Consider the following 22250-nt stretch of genomic DNA (forward strand, 5'->3'; position numbering starts at 1 on the left):
TATAAAATCTGTGCTTTATGTTTACAAATAAATAGAGAACATATCAGAATTTTAATCAGACGTTGGCTTTAACATCAAATTTATAAGTATTTTAATCAAAGTTATAAAAAATGACCAAAAAGAGTAACTTTTTAAAAAATGAAGCATCCCAATGAAATACTAAAACACACAAGAAAATGGAATAGGTTTTACTAACCCCTACCAATCCTATCAACTCAATTTAACAAGCATTCATTAAGCAACTGTAAAACGTGACAGACATGGTGAATGATGGGTATACCCAAAAAGGTCTATTTTGGGGGAAGGAGGAGAGAAAGGGGAGAAGAAATAACGTGGTGCAGCTGAAAGAGCAAAGGCTTTTTGGAGTTAAATCAGATTCAGATCTGTGTAATCTCAAGTAAGTTACCTAACTCAAACTCTTTGAACCGCCATTGCCTCTCATCTATGAAGTAGAGATAACACCACTGTACCTTTGTAGGCTGTGTGACCATTTGAGATAAGGTCTGTACATCCCAGAGCCTGGTATATAGGAGATAGTCAATTAAATGGTAGCTATAGCACCATGAATATGATAAAGGGATAAAATGACTTATTACTAGCAATAAGTAGTACAGAAAGAAATTCAGGGAAGGAAAAGATGAGTAGGAAAGCATGAAGGAAGAGGTGGAGTTAAGCACTTTTGGAGTGGAATTTAGATGGATGGGAAGGTCAGACCTAAAGAAGAGAAGTCCAGGTATGGAGTACCAGAGCAAGCAAGGACATGGAGGCACGCATAAGGAAGAGAAAGGAACCAAATCGGTATGGAAATTGGGGAGGTTAAACTGGGAAGACCCAGATTCTTGACAATCTGGAATGGCAGATAAATTTACGTCTGGTCTATAGGTAAAGCTCTCTTTTACCGATCAATGATTCCCTGAGCAAATTCTATGTAACAGATACCATGAGACACAAATACAAACAAAATATTCTTCAAGAAGCTCATAATATGATGGGAATGACAGACAACTAACTAAATAGAATACATTCTGGTAAGTATTCTGTGTTGGTAGCTCAATGGATTTAAGAAGTGAACATGATCATTCATTAAAATTTTATTATTTTTTTCTGTTGCATAATAAGGAAAAATCATAAATGACTTGCATTCTTCAGGCCAGAAGGACTGAATGGTTATGTCAAAGATTAAGCAGAAAGAACCAGGAAAAGAGTCTTCTGTAGGGGGGAGGAGGGTAGGGACAGAGAGAAAGATGAACTGGTATTCTTTTCAATATAAAGTGACCAGATATTTAAAAACAGAAATAAGACCCCTGGAAAAAAAGAAACAAAGAATCTAAAACAAAATCCTATGTTTCCCATTCTACCAATTTTCCACTTTCAATTGGGAGATTTCAGTGCCAGTGACTGAAAATGGTCAAACCAGATATAGAAATCATTTTGCTCCTGAGGTCTACAAAGCTCTTTTAAATGACTTGTCCAGCAACAAGTATATCAAATTCAGTATCAATCTCTGATTTCATTATCTTATCCTATCACAACAACTGGTGTCTTCTATCCAACAGACCCTTTCTATTATTTATATAAATGAGGTTCATCACCTAGGTCTGCTGATAACTCTGTTCCAATCTAGCACACATTTGTGCTTTTATACTGCTACCCATATGATCTTGGATTCAGTTCCCATTACCTTAAAGCTGGATTCCAAATTTCTATCTTTCGATAATTATACAAAGATTACAAAGCTTATCATTTAAAACACACCTCTCTGCTCAGTGAGCAGCAAAAATAATCATCAGTATATTTACTGCATATCCCTCATCTATTATTCTATCGTGATGAAAAGAACAATTATTTGGGAGTCAGGAACTACAGGTTTCAGTGGCCGTGCTAGTAACTAGATGAATTACCTGCTCAAATTCTTACACTGCTCAGGGACTTCCTGCTTCCTTCTCTATAAAATGAGAGGTTAGAAAAAGGTGATTTTTTTTCCTATTATGATTATCTTGTGAGGTGGTTTCCTTACATATAATGCTGATGAGAACTTGTTTAGTTGAAAATGAGCAGCAAGATTTACTTACTCAAGAATTCCTTCATTTTGTCTGAGGTAGGACTGTGTAATAATTCTAATCTGGTTTCTTTTATCATGTAAAGTCCCACTGACAAATATAAATTATCCTAAAATCAAGAATTTTTATTAGGATATACTGGTTTAGAAGAAGGCATGTTTTATATTGGCTAAACTCTAAACCCTAAAATAGAATTTGTTAATAATGACTCATGCTGGCAAAGCAACCACATTCCTCTGCAATAATTTTTCTCATATAGTAGCTATTAGATTTTAAATCCTCCTTGACTTGAACATAAGAGTGAACAAGAAGAAATGCTGCTTATGTTTCTAGGATTATGTATTAAGAAATTCCGAGGCCCATAGACTACTGTATTAGGACAAAAGTCCCTACAAACTCAACTTAACACTAATGACTTCTACTTGACCCCATTTATTGTATTAATAGGAACTCTGAAATGGAAAGAGATTTCTGGTTAAACATAAATGTTTTACTTTCTACATTCTTCCAAAGCCCCAATGAAATTATGATAATGGAAAAATTATGCATAAGCTCACAAGGACAAAGAACAGGAGAGAAAGCAACAGCAGAAGATGAGTAAGTGGCAACTTACACAGTAGATAAGAGAAAGCTAAAAGTTAAGCCTGAGGGAATGAAGCCAATGAGAAATAAGGAAATTCTTGCCAGAGAACTCTTTCCAGTTGGCTATTTGGTAGCTTACTCTTTTTTAAAGATTTATTTATTTGAGAAAGAGACAGAGACAGAGACAGAGAGAGAGAGAGAGAGGGAGGAGAGGTGCAGAGGGAGAAGGAGAGAATCTCAAGTGGACTCCCAACTGAGCATGGAGCCCAAAGTGGGGTTTGATCTCACCACCCTGAGATCATGCCCTGAGCTGAAAGTAAAAGTTGGACACTCAACCAACTGAGCCACCCAGGTGCCCTGGTATCTCACTCTTTTTTTTTTTTTTTTTTTTTTTTTAAATTTTTTTTTTTCTTTTTTACAGATAGAGAGAGAGAGAGAGAGAGATTACAAGTAGGCAGAGCAGCAGCCAGAGAGGGGAGGAAGCAGACTCCCTGCCAAGCAGAGAGCCCGATACGGGGCTCGATCCCAGAGACCCTGAGATCATGACCTGAGCTGAAGGCAGAGGCTTAACCCACTGAGCCACCCAGGCGCCCCTGGTATCTCACTCTTAAAGGTAAAAAAGATAGCAAAGGATCCCCAAGCATTTGAGGAAGGGCTCTAAAGATGAAAATCAGTTATAAAAATAAACAGGAAAAAAAGGAATAAAGGGTAACAGAGACAATGTAAAGAAGAGGAGAAAACTTAAAAATCATCCTTGTCATAATTTATATACCCCAACAGAGCAAAGACTATACGGCACCCATGAAATAAGAAGCTTTAAAAAGGGTCAGGGTGGAAGGAACCAGTATCTTCAACAAATAAACTACCAAAAAAAAAAAAAAATGGAGACAGAGTTCATAGATTAAAGAGAATCAACCAACTACAAAATAGAGATATAGATCTCAAATTGCAAAAAGAAAGATGAATTTAAACAATAGGAAGAAGTGGAAATTCAAACATTGATTAGATATCTGTATATTAATTTTTTAGGTATAGTAATAATAGTTGTATTATTTAAGAATCTTTATCTTTTAGAGATGCATACTAAAATACTTATGGAAGAAATTGTACAATGTCTAGGATTTGCATCATAGTATCAAGAGAGGGGAAAAGAGGGAAAAAGAAAAGAAGAGGGGAAAGAAGGACACAGACACACACACAAAAATTGACCATGAGCTGAGAAATGCTGAGGCAGTAAGGAGGTTATATGGGGCTCTCCATATTCTTTTGTTTCTTTCTGTAAATGTCTGACACTTTCCATACTAGAAAGTTTTTAAAAATAGAAGAGAACAAGGAAAATCTAGGAAATTAAAAATGATGGTAGAAACAAAAACGTCTATAGGAAGTTCTAAAGATAATTGGTATATTTCCTAGAAAATAGGGGGCAAAAGACAGAACTAGAAAACAGCAAGGAAAAAAATTAAATGATCCACAAAATCCAATATATTCAAAGAGCAGGAGTTACAAAATGGGGAAGAAATGACAAAATACTTGGCCAAAACTGAAGAAATGAATTTCTAGATTGAAAGATACCATCCCATACCTGATATGGTAAATTTCAAAAGTTCACACTAAAGAAATACCACTGTACAAATTCCAGAACAGCAGGGATAAAGAATTGAGTGATTCTAAAAACTTCCAAAGAGGAAAAGCAGCTTACGTACAAATGACTGGAAGTCAGTACTGCAATAAACCTTGTAATTGCAACACAGGAAACTGGGAGACAATGGAAACTATGCTTCAAATATCTGAGGGAAAATTATTTCTCACCTAGAATTTTATACTCAGCCAAATTATAAATTAACTTACAAGGTAGAATAAGGGCATTTTAAGACATTCAAGGTCACAAAAATTTTACCATCCATTCACCCTTTCTGAGGTAGCTACTAGGAGATGTGTTCTACCCAGACTGGAACGTGAACTGAGAAAAAGGGCAGACACAGAATTCAGAAAATGAGATCTAATACAAGAAAGATGTGAAGGTAATGTGACTCCAGTATACTATCTGGCTCAGTTAGGAACAGTTCTTATGAAGCCGTAATAATGTGGGACACATGGGTGGCTCAGTCAGTGTCTGCCTTCAGCTCTGGTCATGATCACAGGGTACTGGGATGGAGCCCAGCATCTGGTTCCTTGCTCAGTGGGGAGCCTGCTTCTCCCGCCACCTGCTGCTCTCCCTGCTTGTGCTCTCTCTCTGATAAATAAATCAACCAACCAACCAACCAACCAACCAACCAATCAACCAAGCTGTAATAATGAAAACATTACTGGACAGACATGAAAGGCAGAATTATGTGTGGGTGGTAGTATGAGAGAACTAAATCCTAATCTGCTATGTTAGGAAGTCAGTAAATTGTCACCAAATGAAAATAATCAAAGAATTGCAATTAAGAGTACTGAATGTGGATATAAATGACAGAAATAGCAGTTAAGGAGACAGAAGTCATTGTCTCTGGGGTTTGAGAACTGGGATAGGGAGGAGAGTTGGCAAAGCAATATTATTTTGTAAGATTCTATATACATATTACTTTGGTAAAAATTAAAATTGAACTTAAGAATGCACTAAAAATTATCTGACAGCTTACAATTCCAATATGTCAAATATTTTCATTTTTCTAGGGTTTCTTCTATAGCTTATATCTATGTAATTTTACATACTTGTGGTGGCCAAATTTGTTATAACTGTTGACTTACATATTTTCATTAACTTCACTTTGGGGATTATATTTGAAATATTTCTTTTAAATAATATCCTATTAAATAGTATAATTTTTAAACATTCCTCTATTTTTCAATATTTGTGTGATTTCTAAATTCTCAACATTATAAGTTAATATTGCTATGAGAATTTTCAAGTGCATGAATTCTTTCTCTGAGATTATTTCCTCAGGTTAATTTAGCAGCAATAATGCTTCTCTGTATTTATTGCAAAACCACTTTCCAGTTTATGCTTCCATTGTATGAAATGTTAACATTATTTTCCATGTATTTCTTTATCAGCAAAATGGAACATTTTTCCAAACATTATTTTATCCCCCTTCATAAAATTTTGAAATCCTTTAGGTAGAGGTTGTAATACTACTTTTCAGGACCTCCTAATTCAATTATTCCTTTTATATATATTATTTGGAATTCTACTGTAAGGAAGAGCTCTCCCTTGCTCCATATTACTTAATTTATGGATTAATCCATGGATTTTTGTTTGACTCAGTGGTCTGTAATCCATCACTATAATTACTGTAATGTTCAAATTGTTCTAGGTTTGGCCCGTAGGAGCCCTATACTCCTTCCTTATATTATTATTTTCTAATATTTGAGGTGAATAATTTCATGATTTCTTATTTATACTATTTTTCATTGTGTGAAAGGCTAAATATTTTTGCAGTGTCAATCTGTTTATAACTTGTAATTTGCTCAATATCTCTTCACAAGTTTCCTAGATGTGTTAAGTTGTAAAATTCAGTTAGATCGTTCAGTTAGATTGTTAGTTTTTTTTTAAGGCATAGGGTTTATTTAAGACTAATTTTTCCACGTTGCTAAGGAGTCTTTCAAACAAAATTTGTGAAATCGTTATTTCTCATTGTTCTGTACACCTGGTTTGCCATACAGCATAGCACCCATTCTCTTTGAGGTGTATGCTTTTCAAATAAAATTTTAAATATTTAAAGGAAAATTCAATTGGAATCTTGGGGATATGGAGCTAATTGGATGGCTGGATGAATACTAAGATTCTTAACAACAGTTAGCCTTCTCTAAAAGGAATTGGGCATTTATTTCCTTTCCTGATTTCTTTTAGATTTTTCAGTTTTATAGTTTATGTATATTATGTACAACGCAGAGCTCATCAAATATATGAAATCTACTTTTGTTGTTTTTGTGCATGACCTCTTTTGTTTAAGTTCCACTGATGTAGTTTTATAACTTGGGAGTAAGCATAAAGTTATACAAGTAGTGATATAAAGTAGGGCACTGAGGACATAATTTAATTCTCTGGTCCTAGCAAGAATCAAGTAAGTAGTGTGCCAGTTGTAGAGACTAGCTAGGAAAGAAAATACATTCAGGAAGGGAGCAAGAGAAAGAAAGCAAAGGATGGTGTTTATAGAGAATTATAGAATTTCTTGGAATGATGATATCCAGGTTAGGTTACTAACTGGAAAGAATAACATCAGAAATAATAAGTGATCATCACAAATATTCCTTCCTGAATATTTTAAAAGCTTTAAAATTACATGTAGGGTGCCTAGGTGGCTCAGTCATTAAGCGTCTGCCTTCGGCTCAGGTCATGATCCCAGAGTCCTGGAATAGAGTCCCACATCACGCTCCTCGCTCTGCGGGAAGCCCGCTTCTCCCTCTCCCACTCCCCCTGCTTGTGTTCCCTCTCTCGCTGTGTCTCTTTCTGTCAAATAAATAAAATATTAAAAAAAATAAAATAAATAAAATTACATGTAAATTGAAGAGGAAAAAATGATGCTGGGAATCAACACATTAGCAACCAGAGGTTATGGGGTAAAATAAAACTACTAAATAGAAGATTTAAGGGGCGCCTGGGTGGCTCAGTCGGTTGAGCGGCTGCCTTTGGATCAGGTCATGATCCCAGGGTCCTGGAATTGAGCCCCGCATCAGGCTCCCTGGTCGGAGGGAGCCTGCTTCTCCCTCTCCTTCTGCCTGCCACTCTGTCTACTTGTACTCTCTCTCTCGTTCAATAAATAAATATTTAAAAAATAGATTTAAGTATTTTAGAAATTATAATTTCTTCTAAATGACTATTTACCTAAAAGAGTCAAATCCTATATAAGATTGTTCAAAATCAGAGGCTTAAAATAAAAAACTTGGAGACCAGAAGTCAAGATGATAAAGTCCTTAAAATAAAAGCTATTTTTCATTTGATAAATCAGTAGGTTTTCAAAACATTAAAATAATCACATTAATTTGAAGATGAATCAAACCCAGTCTGAATTTTCTAAACCTTTATTTGCATGAGCCCAAGATGAATTTATAAAACTTTTTCTTTAACATGGCAATGCCCATTCTCACTAGTCATGTGATTCTTAGCCCAGTAGGAAAAATTCATTAAAATAAAGTTTAAACTTAAAGATAGTAACAGGAACAGATTCAGAATGTAAGTAACTGGCCTACGAGTCACTGGAGATCTGTTGAGACCTTCCAATTTGCTTAGACTATGCATACAGTATAAACAGTTATAGCACTTACCTTTCAGTGTGGCCTTCTTCAATACTTTCATGGCATAAAGCTGTCTAGCATCAGAGCCTGAGATTTTTTTGACTAAGAAAACCTGTATTTAAATGAGAGAGAAAATAAGTTTTATAAAGTATCACAAACTATGCCATTGTTAAAAGTAAGACCTTTCCAGTAATACTGTGTATTACTAAAGAGATTCCGTTATGCTGTAGATGCTTATTTTTCTCATGTATCAATTATAAATACAATGAGTTGAAACAGTGGTAATAACTTGGGGTGTCAACATAAGTGAACATATTGTTTTCTTTCTTTTTGTTGTCTGCCAATTCCCAAAAAGCATGTAACATATAAGACACAAAAATTTTTAAATTGTGTAATCAGATAAAAGTCCAACATGTTTAAAGTATAACGTAAGTAGTCATTGCTCTGCTTTTAACAAAATAAAAATTCTTTTGATCTGATAAAAATTGTCATACAGGAGTGCCCCTGGATCACAATTTTCCATTGATACAATTAATCACTGATAATTGGTCTTTTCTATGTATGCAAACTGCACATAAATTTCTCATAGCTAGGAAGAACAATTTAAAACACACTGAAGAAGCCTATTCCCAACTATTCAATGTGACTTAAGACAGAACCCTACATTTCGATCTTTTAAAAATCAAATTATCACATAAGCCTAAATATGAAGAGCACAGTTCCTATGTATGTTACTGAGCCTCTTGATTTTCCAAATTATTTTTAGCTGCTTTCAAAATCTAGTGTGAAATTTATGCAAAATGAATAAAGCCTGCTCTACATAATTCAGTCATGCTATAACATGGGTAATACAAAACCATACATCTTTCCTGTTCATTTTGACCATTAGGTTTTTGATCTATTTTTAAAGTGTTTATTTCAATTCCAGTTAGTTAACATACAGTGTAATACTAGTGTCCGGTATACAGTATAGTGCCTCATGATCTTTTTCTTTCAATCTTAAACATACTCACTAAATGGACCTGAATTTCAACTTTTTTCTTCTAACTATTCTTTCCCAGCAGTTGCTATTGAGTTGCCACAGATGGGAAGAGAAGCAATTATCATCAAGAATTTAACTTTCAGGTCAGCTCTCAATTATCTGCTCTAGCATGCCAGGCTATTAGCAAAAATCAAAAAATGCTACATCCAACAGATTCTAGGGCGAGGCAGAGTTCCTCATTTTGAGAAACTGTGCCAAAGGTGATGACCTCAAAATTTTAGTGAAGAGCACCACAACTTGCACAGAAACCTGGATGCACTGTGTGTTCCTCTCCCCAAATCACTCCCTCTTGTCCTTCTATGATACCCCACCCTTTAGTTCCTTTAGCCAGTTAGCAGTGAGTTAAACTAGGGAGAAAAAAGCATTCTTATCAGGTTCCTAAGATGGAATGATGTTCACATGTTAAAGGTAATCAGATTATTAATATTTTTGAACAGAAACAAATTCTAATTAGGTAGAGATAATTAGGATTTATTTGGTATTTATTCTTAAGATTCCCTAATCAAGCTTCTTTGTGCCATTCCACAAGAAAAATTCTCCCTGTGGATTCCAAACTTTTTTTACCCTTCTTTGAAAGTACCTTAACACTTTTCAGCACTTCTTGGTTTGCAAAGGCCCTTCACAAGCATTTGTAATACATCATCATGATAATTTTGGGAGACAGGTGGACTAAGGAATGCCTATTTATAGCTGCCCAAGCTAGGGCTTAGAGAGGTTAAATAATTCGACTAGTGTCACAGTGGAGGTACTTAACAAGAATCGGGCCACCACCCAGTTCTGTGCCCTTGCTCAGACACTCTTCATCTGTTCCCTCTGGCAGGTCACCAGTTAAGGGTAGCAAGAGCAGCAGTGGTCCAAGATGCCATCGGATCTTCCCCAGCCAGAGCATTCATGACCTTTCGAACCCCCCATCAAGCTATTCTAAGCTCTGACAGGTCATCCCTGTTTCCTTGGCTTACACTGGCTTTTTAGGATGAGTAAGAAAGGAGACGCCCTATTTTTAATGTTTGCTATTTATAGTAAGGTATTTAAGTTACTTTTAAAGAAATAAAGGGAGATGCATGCTAACTCCTGGCAACTTTAAATATTGTGTTCCCTGAAGATCTAATGTTTAGAAAGAAACCAATCTATTTGGGTTTATCCATAATATGACTGCATGATAATATAATTTCACAGCAGGTATTATGTGCTTGGCCTTTTATTATTTGATTCTCACTACTATCCTATGAGGTCAGGACTATTATTTACTCATTACTTCTTTCCAGAATTATATGCTAGGTACTGTGCTACTAGCTCAATGCTGAGACATGGTACAAAGCATGTCTTCTGCGCTCATGGAAAGAACACAGAGTCTAGTGGAGGAAATAGCCATTGAGCAGTTACACACATGAAAAACTGCAATTGTGGTGAGTGCTGTGAAGATGAGGTATATAATGTTCTGACAGGGTAAAATAGAATTTGACTTAGAATGGTAGAGAAGACTTCTTTGAGATCATAAACATGAGAGGCGCTAGTTAAGATGAGGAAAGGGTGGGGTGGGGTGTTTCACGAAGTGGAAATTGCATGTGCAAAGGCTTTCTAGTGGGATGGAGCCAGGTGGTTAAGGACTGGAAAAAAAGGGGCCAAGGTAGCCAGAACACGGATAACGAAAAATACATAAAGAGGTGCTTTTCAGGTAACTAGGCACCAGAACAAGGGGCTCCTCAGCCATCTTAACAGTATGTTTTTATCCTAAAGGCTTAAAGGAAGCTACTGAAGTATAAGATTAGCTCTTGTTGGCTGTCACGTAAATAGTGGCTTGAGGAAAGAACAAATTTAGTTCTAGTTAGGAGCCTCCTTCAACACCCCAAGGAGAAATGGGGGTGGCAAAGACTTCAAGAGTAGCAGTGGAGAAGGAGAGGACAGGCACGATTTGAGAAATCTTTACTAAATCAATAGGACTTGCTGATAGTTCATACTTGGTGGGGAGAGGCAAGAGAAAAGATAGGCAGTAGAAGGTGGGTCAAAAATGTCTCCCAAGTTCCTGGCTTGCTTAACTGGATGCCATTCAGAGTTGCAGAGAAAAATGAAACAGGACAGGTTGGCAGGGGCAGGGGAAAATCCTGACTTTGGTTGTAGAGATGTTGAGTTTAAACTGTCTTTGAATCATGTGAAGAGAACAAAATAGGCAGCTGTACATAGAGTTCAGAGCTTAGAGGCATGATCTAGATTGGAGAGAGAAATCTGTCAGGACAGCTGTATATGGCTTATAATTACGATAGTGGGCATAGAGACAATAATTAGTGGGAGTACAGAGTGAGGAGAAGGCAGCCTAGAATGGAACCTTGAGGAATTTCAATTACTTAATGACTGGCTGGAAGAAAAATGGGGCTTCGAGAGGTTAAGTAATTTGCTCAAGCACATGTAACAAGTAGAAAAAAAAAATCAAATCCATATCTGGCTGACCGAGAGCCCAAATTTGCAACCATTACATTCTACTGTCTACTTAACCAATATTTGAAATAAAAGCATCACTTTGGGTTTAAAGGAGGCTAACAGCTGTAATAAATTACCTATATTAGCCAAGAACTGCTAAATAGTCCCCCTAAAACATACAAGGAAGCTAAAGTGGTGTTGTTTTGGAGCTTGCAGACCGTATTATCTTCAGATATTTCCTCACGGGGAGGTGGTAAGCAAGAACTGCAATGTGAAAGTTGAATGCAATCTCAGAATCTTCCTCTTACTGAGAAACCGAATAGTTAGATCAAATAATAGTAATCATAATATTGTACTTCTCAAAATGGAGGACAGAAAATGCTCCTGAGGTATGCAGCAGGGGGATAAGGAATATTTGAAGAAAAATGATGAAGATGTTGCATCTTTAGGAGCAATTTTAGTTGGTGGCTTCGTGAAACATTTTTGATGTTAAAGACAAACATGGGTATCACTGATTAGAATGTAACCTCGGGGGTGCCTGGGTGGCTCAGTGGGTTAAAGCCTCTGCCTTCAGCTCAGGTCATGATCTCAGGGTCCTGGGATCAAGCCCCACATGGGGCTCTCTGCTCAGCAGGGAGCCTGCTTCCTCCTCTCTCTCCCTGCCGGCCTCTCTGACTAGTTGCAATCTCTGTCTATCAAATAAATAAATAAAATCTTAAAAAAAAAAAGAATGTAACCTCGGCATTCATTTTAATTAATTAATAAATTTATTTATTTGTTAGAGAGCGAGCAAGAGAGCATGTGGGAGCACAAGCAGGGGGAGTGGCAGGCAGAGGGAAAAGCAGGGTCTTTGCTAAGCAAGGAACCCAACGTGGGACTTGATCCCAGGACCCTGGGATCATGACCTGAGCTGAAGGCAGACACTTGACTGACTGAGCCACCCAGGCATCCCTTTTATATTCAGTTTAAAGACAAGTTGTAAGTCTCCAAAATTTTATACTCATAGCAGTAATCCTCCTCCCCTAATTCCTTGGGAGTAGCCATTCACTTTCTGCTGGTATTAGGGATATTCTGGAGGAAAGATTGAGAGACACTGTTATAATGTACTTGGCAAGATCTCCTTCCATATCTATATGAGGACTCAAAAAGAGTATCAAAAAGTGTACCGGGGAATAATTTTTGAGTTTTAATCATTTGTAAAGTGTATAAGTCACATGCTCTTGAAGAGAAAATAAATATGAAGTGATTAGTGCCAATTTACAAAAGTTTCCAGTGTACTTTTGAATGATTTTATTCACTTTCTCACACTTACTCACAGTGAGAAATGTAAAAATAGAAACGGGGCCACCTGGGTGGCTCAGTGGGTTAAAGCCTCTATCTTCGGCTCAGGTCATGGTCTCAGGGTCCTGGGATCAAGCCCAGCATTGAGCTCTCTGCCCCCTCTCTCTCTGCCTACTTGTAATCTCACTGTCAAATAAATAAATAAATAAATAAAATCTTAAAAAAACAAACAAACAGAAACACTGCTTGTATGGAGATTAGTAATATTTCATAAAATAGTACCATTCTCCATCTGTCTGAAATACCCACAAATTCCAAGAAACAACTTTTAAAAAACAAATACTCATGACTTACCTTTCCAAATGATCCCTGCCCTAATACTTTTAAAAGTTCAAATTGGGAAGGATCTGCCTTTTCATGTCCTTCCTTTACATGATGTGTGATTGCAATTTCTTTGATACTGCCTTCTTCCTGTTGAAGCAAATATAAAGGGAAAAAAGAGAGTTAGAGACACTTTCTCCAGCTATAAACCAAGAAACATAAATTTAGCATTATCATATTAGAAATCCTCAAATTATTATTTGGTTTTTCAAGGTATGCTCTATGTCCAGCGTGGGACTTGAACTTGTGACCCCAAGATCAAAGGTTACATGCTCTACCAACTGAGCCAGCCACACAACCCTGCAAATATACTTTCAAGTTAAATGTCAAAGAGAATGATACCAGCCCACTGCATAGACCACTTTAACCTCTACTTAACATTAACACTGAGTATTTCCAAGTCTTCATTTTCATTCTTCCTACTGGAGATAATTAAAATAGTTTCATGGGGTGAAGGCAGAGGATGTAAAGAAGTCTGAAAACACAACAGAGTAATCTGCTGTGTTCTGACATGTGCTTGTATTAGGTAAAACCAATGACACACACACACACACACACACACACACAGAGTCCTGTTTTACTGGGGAGTGGGGTTGAAAAATATTCCAAGGCAAACATGGAGATTTCTACCCTCAGCAAGGCCATTTGGATCAGCATGCTGAAGTTTATTCTGTTGGAAATATGTAACTTTGTTTCTACAACTACTTGAGAACTAAACAGGGAGAAAGAGTTAACTCTAAAACACAAAATCAAAAAAGATTTAACATTTGGAATGGAGAATTAGACACAGAAAAAAGTTACTACTCAGCATAATGGAACAATGGAAGGTCTTAGGGTTAAGGGAAGGATTTTTAGACAGTGGATGTGTCAGTAAACCTGAGGGAAGGCATCAGAAAGGGAGAAAGGTTGAAAATATATGTATGTACACACAGAATTTCAATTACTTATTTACTCTGGGATTAGTAGATAAAGTACACCTTATTTAATCAAGACCTATATACTATGTTATAGCCAAAAACTACAATAAAACAAAACCCAACAAAATCAGAAATACATGCCTGTCGAAGATCATTTTTCTTTTTTGCCTATGTTATTTTTTCCTAGTATCTAAGTATTATTAGTAGAATCAAAATATGTTGTACAAAAATAATTCATTGTTTTTATTATTGTTGTTTTCCACATGCATGTTTGAGCTCAATTAACATTTTTTGAGATAGAATGTTGGTTATATATGGAATTAAAAAGATTTCTCAAAAAGATACACTGGTCTACTAATATGGCAGGTTCTGAAAATGAGCAGTAAAAGAAAAGCTCTTGCAGGACAAAAAAGGAATCTAGGCCCACTATTTTACTCTATAAGACAGACGTCTGTAGACTGTGCTAATTAATACTCAAGCAGCTTCAATGTTTTGGAGGCTCTCAGACCTGTGGCAACAATAAAACCATCCCTCAATATGGTTTAGTCCTTTATTTGGTAATTTCCTGTGTACTATCTCCTTTATTTCTCACAACCATCCTGTGCAGGTGTTAGGGTAGAATCAAGCATTATCTGACTCTGAGACTCTACCCCCCCTTCCTGTGCATCCGTTCTCTGCAAATGAGACTGGTTGGTGGGTGTACAAGGGCTTGAGAGTGACAGCTATTTGTACCTACATTAGGAAAGGCAGGAAGCAAATTACCAAATTCTTTAAAGAAAACTTTCAAAGAGTAACATATGTGTGAAAATGGTTAAATCCAGCAAACATTTATTAAGCACCTACCATGTACCAAGCCTGGGTTAGGTGCTTTTTCACCTTTTATATTTCCTGCTTCATAACAAACCTTGTTAGAGAGGGCTGGTAACAACAGGGTGGGGTATACCTCAGAGCAAGCAAAAACATCTCAGAATTCTCTACAGACTCCCCCATTCATCACTAGAAATTTGACAGATCTTTTAAAGGCCAAATGGTCTGAATACAGTTTGAAGTTTAGAAAGATTAAGTAAAGATCACAAGCCAATAACTGGCAGACTTATGGATCAATTCCAGGTTCTGACTTCTAATGACTTCTAAAACAAGGGTCTTAGCATTACACCATACTGAGACTGTCAGAGGCTTCTGTGGTTCCCCATCCAAGATCAATGACAGGAACATACAAACTTATTCCCTTGATCCTTTTAACTGGTCTGTTTCTCTTGGGTCAGTTAGCTACAGTGATTAGAGAAATGTTTTTGAACTTTTGGTAGCGTATCTTTATCAGTTGAAAAAAACTAGCATATACCCAATATTTATATGCTTATTGGCTTTGAAATTATATTTACTTTTTGTACTACTGAGTTATATACATTATACATGGAAATGAAACTAAAAGGAAGTTCTCTTTCTTTTCTGTAACCCAAAGTGCTGTCACATCGCACTTAAAAGACTAGAGGATTACAGACTTAAACTCAAAAGGCCAAGGTCATGGGTTGGATTCTAGCATGTGCCAGTCAGCCTACTATGGAAAAAACTATCAGTTCAAGAGCCTAACTGGAATCTAACAGCCATTTATGCCTTTAAATCATGAGGCTGTGAAGAACTATACTCTATATAACATTCCATATGTCTTATCAGTTTTCTTTTTTGGGTAAGTGGGATGTAATTTTAGGCTGCAATATTGTTTCATCTTTTATTTCCTAAGAATACTATCATTAATTGTCACAAAGATGCAATACAGGCAGGGAACGATCACTGAATTATAAATGTTTTGCATTTTGCAGCAGTCATACAGGATCAAGTCTTACTCTCATAAGGAGAGCTACAATTAGGTCACGGATCTCAAAATAAACAGCAGTAACTATTCAAGAAAGATTTCATCTTGGATGAATATCCTTCCTTTCTTCTCACGTCAAACAAGTTACCAAAAAACAAAATCTCCCTTTGATACCGTCATTCAACAAACATATACTAAAACATCTACTATGTATCAAACATGGTAATGGGAATGTCCTTTCTTTCCTCCCCGCCCCCACCATTTCCAGTAGCATCACCAGGTAAAATTCTTCATTACCTTTCCTGTGGAAAACTGAAACTAGCTTGGTTACTTGTAATGCCCCTTTGTGCCACTGCCAGTCCACTTCATCCTCCTGACAAATTCATTTTCTGAAAGGAGATAGCTCCAGTCATATGACCTGACTGCCCAAAAACTCCTTTAAGTTGTCCTAAATTAAATGTACTGCTTCCCCTTGGCATTCCCCTCTACAATAAGGCTGCAACTTAGTTTTATGGTATTATCTCCCAATATTGCCTTACACGTAATCTTTTGTCCACTGGGTTATTTCCTGTTCCTTAACCATTTTGTTTTTAAAATTAAATATGTGCACACGGATGACCAAATCAAATAGTGACAAAATACCCTATGATGAAAAGCAAGTCTCCTTTTACCCCCATACCTAGGCTTTTTAAATAAGTTCTTTCTGCACTTACTTTGATAATTTCTTGGTTTATTAAGACAATGCCTGCTGATTTAAAAATAAGATGAAGGATTCACTCATACCTATTTCATCATCTTCTTCCCTACTATTTGATAACTGTATTGCTTTTAAATAAATTTCTCATCTTTTCTATTAGAAAACTCCTCACCTCATTTTGTTTTCAAGATTTATTATTTATTTGAGAAACTATGTTTGCAAGGGAGGAGGAGGCACAGGCAGAGGGAGAGAGAGAATCTCAAGCAGACTCCCCTCTGAGAACAGAGTCTGATGTGAGGCTCAGTCTCATGACTCTGAGATCATGACCTGAGCTGAAACCAAGAGTTGGACACTTAACCTATTGAGCCACTTAGGTACTCCCTAACTCCTCATTTTATAAAACGGAGGTTAACAGTGCCTGTACGGACACACCTGGGTGGCTCAGTCAGTTAAGCGTCTCTGCCTTTGGTTCAGGTCATGATCCTAGAGTCTTGGACTTGAGTCCCATATCAGGCTCCTTGCTCAGTGGGGAGGTTGCTTCTCCCCCTGCCTGCTTCTCCCCCTGCTTGTGCTATCTGACAAATAAATGAATAAAAAGAATCTTTAACAAAAAATAGTGCCTGTACTTCCCTAATGTGCTAGCTATATTTTTATGTTTTTATTAATACTGAGAAAATTAATTCTCTCCTGTAACCACAACCAAACCCTTCGTATTATCTCCACTGCCTGATTTTAAAAGCAGAAGTCCCATACACCAGCATTCACATTTTTATGACAATATATTGTTTAAATGCAGGCTAGAAAGTACATTAAATTTCCTTTTATATAGGCCCATAACAGTGACTTCCAAGACAATCTGAGGGGACTTAAAAAATAAAACAGAACAACACTTCATCAAATGCTTAAATTCATGATACATTTTACTTTTTACTATTGGGACCATGAATTTTTTAAAAAGATTTTATTTATTTATTTATTTGACACACAGGAAGAGAGATCACAACTAGGCAGAGAAGCAGGCAGAGAGAGAGGAGGAAGCAGGCTCCCTGCTGAGTGGAGAGCCCAATGTGGGGCTCGATCCCAGGACCCTGAGATCATGACCTGAGCTGAAGGCAGAGGCTTAACCCTCTGAGCCACCCAGGCACGCTGGGGACCATGAATTTTTTACATGTTTTTCTTTTTCCCCTGTTTCTAACAGCCCCATCATTCCTGGGGGGAAGGAAAGGTTAATTTGTCCATTAGTCTTAATTTTTCCTTAACCCTTTACTATACTTCCCATTCTTCTGAGAGCCCTCTCCTACCCTCCCATCAGGAATAATTGTTTTCTGGCCTTGCTGTACAGCTATTACCTCCGGGTATCTCTTCTGGGCTTTCCTGGTCAAACTCACTATTTTCAGTTTCCCATACCCTTCTCTTTCTTAGATTACTACCCTGTTAACTCCCTAAGAAAAGTGATGTGGAAAAAAATTTTCTGAACCTTGCACATCCAAAGATGTCTTTATTTTGTCTTCACATTTGTATAGTTTGGCTTGGTACCAAATTCTATAGAATAAAAACAGTCTGGCCTTGAACACTGACATCAATGGCCCATTGCCCTCTAGCAGCCAGGACTGCTACTGAGATGGGTGATGCTAGCCTGATACACATATTTGGGAAGATGTACTGTTTGCTTTCCAGAAGCTGTAAGAATTTTCTCTGTCCTTGTACTTCTGAAATTCCACACTAGTGATAAATATGGGTCTTCTTTCCTTCAAAATGCTAGATGGTTGGTGAGCCTTTATAATTTAAAGACCTGAATTCTTTGCCTCTGAGGGAACTCTAACATTTTAAAAAAAATAATTTCCTTCCATCAGTTTTTCAGGGTTTATCTTTTTGCAACGCTACTAGTTAGGTATTGTATGTCTGGAATTGAATCCTGTATGTCACTTATTTTTTTTCTCCTATTTTCCAAGAGACTTCCTTGGTTTTATTTTCCCACTCTCATACCGAATTTCTTATTCTGGCAAATCTTATTTTAAAATAAATTTGCAAGTGCTCCTTTTGTCAATGTTTCTTTAAAAAAAAATAGCAACTTCCTCCACTCCCTACCCTCTTACCCCAAAATGGATGCAATCATTCCAAACCTCTTTAGGATATAAACTAGAATTTCAAAAGTCTGTTTCTACATTGGGCCCAGAAAGTGCAAAAAAGTGTGCATGGAGATGGAGAGAAAAGATCGAGGCCTATGGCCCAAGTTCTAAAGACTTGTCACTATTATATCTTCAACACTTTTTTTTGTTCCTTCTAAGTTTAAATTTTTAACTAGTCACATTAGCAAGCTACCTTTCATCTATGTTTATGTTATAATACGGTCATAGCAGTATCATAAGCAAAATACCCTTGGCTGGTATCTCAGTGCTCAGATTGTGCTTAATGTCACCCATTTCTCCAAGTTATGGGACCATGGTATTTTAGAAATGAAAATGAGGTTCAACTAAGACATAATACTAATTCTTGGGCAATCTTGGACAATAGGTAGAAAAGCAACAATGTGCTCTTCTAGCTCATACCTAGAATCTAATGAGATGGATGAAGAGAGGAATATCAAATTTCCAAAGGCACTGATAATCCAAGGACAGGGATTTGCATGTGACAAACATATCATGTGAATAAATCACCTGTTACTGAAATAAAACTGTTACATGAAATTTTACATAATGAAAACACAGAATTACAGTTTGTAAAATTGAGCTTTTGCCTCTAAGCGCACAGTAAAGCAACTATAATTTTATGGAAAAAGAATTTTGTCAGTGAAGTCAAGCACAGATTTAATTTATATCCATTCCCCCCTGTGAGGTTCACATATTTTTATATTCTCTGGTATATTTTAAATTATACATGGATATATGTCCATTAATCATCATAAAAAAAACTTATACTGTGTATTTCTAAAAGCTGGTCTCCATCACAACCCTGTATCATCTGTCTACACCCCCATCACTTTCAGATATTTGCCACCTAGATGTTCAATACCCTCAAGCTATGTATGGGAATTCATTCATTCATCCATTTAAACATTTATTTATTGAGTACCTCATACATCCAAGCATTCTTCTAGATGCCTGAGATATACAATAAATGAAACAGATGAAAATCTCTGGCATTTTGGGGAGAAACCAAACAATAATAGGTATATTCATGTTAGAACAAGATAAATACCATGGGAAAAAGATACTAAGTTGGGTAAGAGGGATCAGAAGTACATAGATGAAAAGGAGAGCTTGCAATTTTAAATAAAACCATCATTGCAGGTTTTACTGAAAAAGTGCTATTTGAGTAAGACCAGAAAGATGAGACGGAGTCAACAATCTGGGGAAGAGCATTTCAAGCAGAGACAAGCCAGTGCAAAGGCCAGTGTGGGAGCACACATGGAGACCAGTGTTTGGATCAGAGAAGAGTAAAAGAACAGGTCCAAGAGGGACTAACTTCAGGGAGACTATGGTACTTCTGCTTCTTCCGAATTGCCTGGTCCTAATGGAAATGTTTCTGATCTAGAACATATTCTCTTGGGCCCATCCCTTTTTGTTAGAAGGCAATTCAGATTATGAGCCATGTAATGGGCTAGATGTTAGAATACTAAGATAAAGACGTCTCTGCCCTCTAAGAATTTACTTAGGGTTTCAAAGATTTATTACTGGATAAATACTTGTTGATGTGTGACCCATGATAGAAAAAACAAGGTCAATTCAGTTAACAAATATATAATTTTAGAAATTCTATAAAGGATGTCATTTTAGACATCACAGAAAAATGGCAAAAGAAAATTCATAGACAGGTGGATCTTCTGGTGTTCCTCCGGTCACACAGAAAGCAACCTCATTTGTTTCCCAGGAGATCTGTAGGTTCCTTCTAAAATGGTCCTTAAGATTTGCCCTTTAATGGGAAAAAAAATTAATGTTTCCTTTTTAAGTTGAGAGGAAAAAGATATAATTTTGTTCTTAAAATGTAAAAGTATTAAAGAGAAGGAACAGAAAGTGATGCTGTCTATTTAAGACAGAAAACCTAAAATTGTAACACACTACCATTAAGTAAATAAACTGTGTGATATTAATTGATTTTAAAGAATGATTCAACTTTTGGCATTATGCCCTGACTTGTATACATAATTTCCTTTTTCCTGCCCTCCCTTGGGTCAGGAAGTGTGTTCTTAAGGCATTTGTATTTTCTAAAATGTTTTGAATGTCAGAAAATATGGATGAAACTTGAAGTAAATTATTTAAATGTTCCTTGGTAAAAACTAATAAATAAATCTTTACTAACTGTCGATATGTAACTGTTTTTTGGCCTAACATAAAGAAGACATTACAAATAAAAAATGTATACTTCACTTGCCTCTTGAATGCAATTCAAAATTTAAGTATTAATCTCCATACAGAAACCTGAGGTTCTATAATATAGTTTTTAATTTTAAAAAAATATTAAGGAGGACACATATTGCATGGAGCACTGGGTGTGGTGCATAAACAATGAATCTTGGAACAACGAAAAAATAAAATTAAAAAAAAAAGATACATTAAAATTTTAGATGACTGATACACATAAAAGTTTGGCTGTGATACATAATTAGGCTGGTTATCCAAGTCATGCTGAAAAAAACAATTTAAGGTATTCTAGATTACAATTTGACCAAATCCAATTTACTTATTTGCTAATGGATGATAAATATGCTCAGCATTTTTCATTAAACCAAGATCTCTAAGAGTATCCCAAGCCAGCTTCTTCTATGTTTGAGAAAATAGCATTGCTGTTCTCCAGACTAACATTCCTAATCACTGCTGCAGAGGAGCAGTTTTCTCCCAATCCGGAATCCCAGTCAAAAAATTAAATTCTCTTTGGAGAACAGCAGAATAGCACAATTCTCACGGCAAAATATCAAGTTAATTTCGCAGAACTTAAATGAAACAAAACACAAATTATCATTTGCTAAGCACATTTTAAAAAAGTAATACTTTGAAAACTGTGTGTACTCTAAGTTAGATAAAATTACTTAAAGTTACTTAAATACAGTTGATTAAAAACTTCAAAGTTCAAAAGGAACTAATTTCAACAAAAGTCTGACTTTAAGGTCTTGACTATTTAAAAATAATACATTCTCTAACCCATCAAAATATTGCTTACATTATAGTAATCTCCTAACTATCAATAAGTTCACAATTTTCTTCATGTCTGGTTTAATACTGAAAGTTACTGTCATCTGTTTTGTTATACAAAATTACAAACATGAGCAAAATGAAAACTATTCTACCACTAAAAAGCCAATGTAAAAATAAATTTACAAAATATACAATTGAAACAAATAATACACATAGGTGGCTTACTTTTAGCAAACATAAATATTATCCTTTAAAAGCTCTTTAAAAACTGGTTTTCAATTTTGAAAACCTTCTTAAAAGAACATATGAAACAAAATAATTGTTTAATTAGTATAATTATAATGAGTTCCAACTAAAACATTTTAGTTTTCACAGAAGTTGAACAAAGCTTACCTGTATAGAGCGAACACGAAAAGACAAAAATTTAAACATGGCTACGAAACCATGATGGTGATAAAAGAATTTCTGACTGTAAAACTTAGGTTGGAAAGGGAAGGCCAAGCCCCTGCAAAGTTTTCTCCTACCAGCTGTTCCGGCAATTAGAAAATTTCCTGTCAGGCGGGTCCTGAAATGCTAGAAAAAGAGGCCTGACAATTTTCCTGTGGTAAAAGAAAGGAGAAACGTAATGGCGAGGGCACTATGTAGCTAGCTGATAGGTAGGGAGGCCAGAACAGGAAACCAAAACAGATTTGCTGATAGCAAAATCCTGT

At 36.2% G+C, this 22250-nt stretch overlaps 1 protein-coding gene across 8 annotated transcripts in view; it reads right to left on the reverse strand.

Moving 5' to 3' along the window:
* Positions 1-22250, reverse strand: part of RPS6KA3 (ribosomal protein S6 kinase A3) — a 116112-nt gene that overhangs the window by 45243 nt on the left and 48619 nt on the right. For 7 of the 8 annotated variants that reach the window (XM_045995195.1, XM_045995197.1, XM_045995200.1 and 4 more), the window contains 2 exons: positions 12955-13071; positions 7893-7974 (listed from right to left, as the gene is read on the reverse strand). In XM_045995195.1, coding sequence (XP_045851151.1) covers positions 7893-7974; positions 12955-13071 — 199 coding nt within the window. Of the gene's footprint in view, positions 1-7892; positions 7975-12954; positions 13072-21933; positions 22037-22250 lie in introns of those variants that run through there. The other variant, XM_045995201.1, reaches the window with a different exon arrangement.

The sequence above is a fragment of the Meles meles genome, chromosome X (assembly GCF_922984935.1).
Source record: "Meles meles chromosome X, mMelMel3.1 paternal haplotype, whole genome shotgun sequence".
NCBI lineage: Eukaryota > Metazoa > Chordata > Mammalia > Carnivora > Mustelidae > Meles > Meles meles.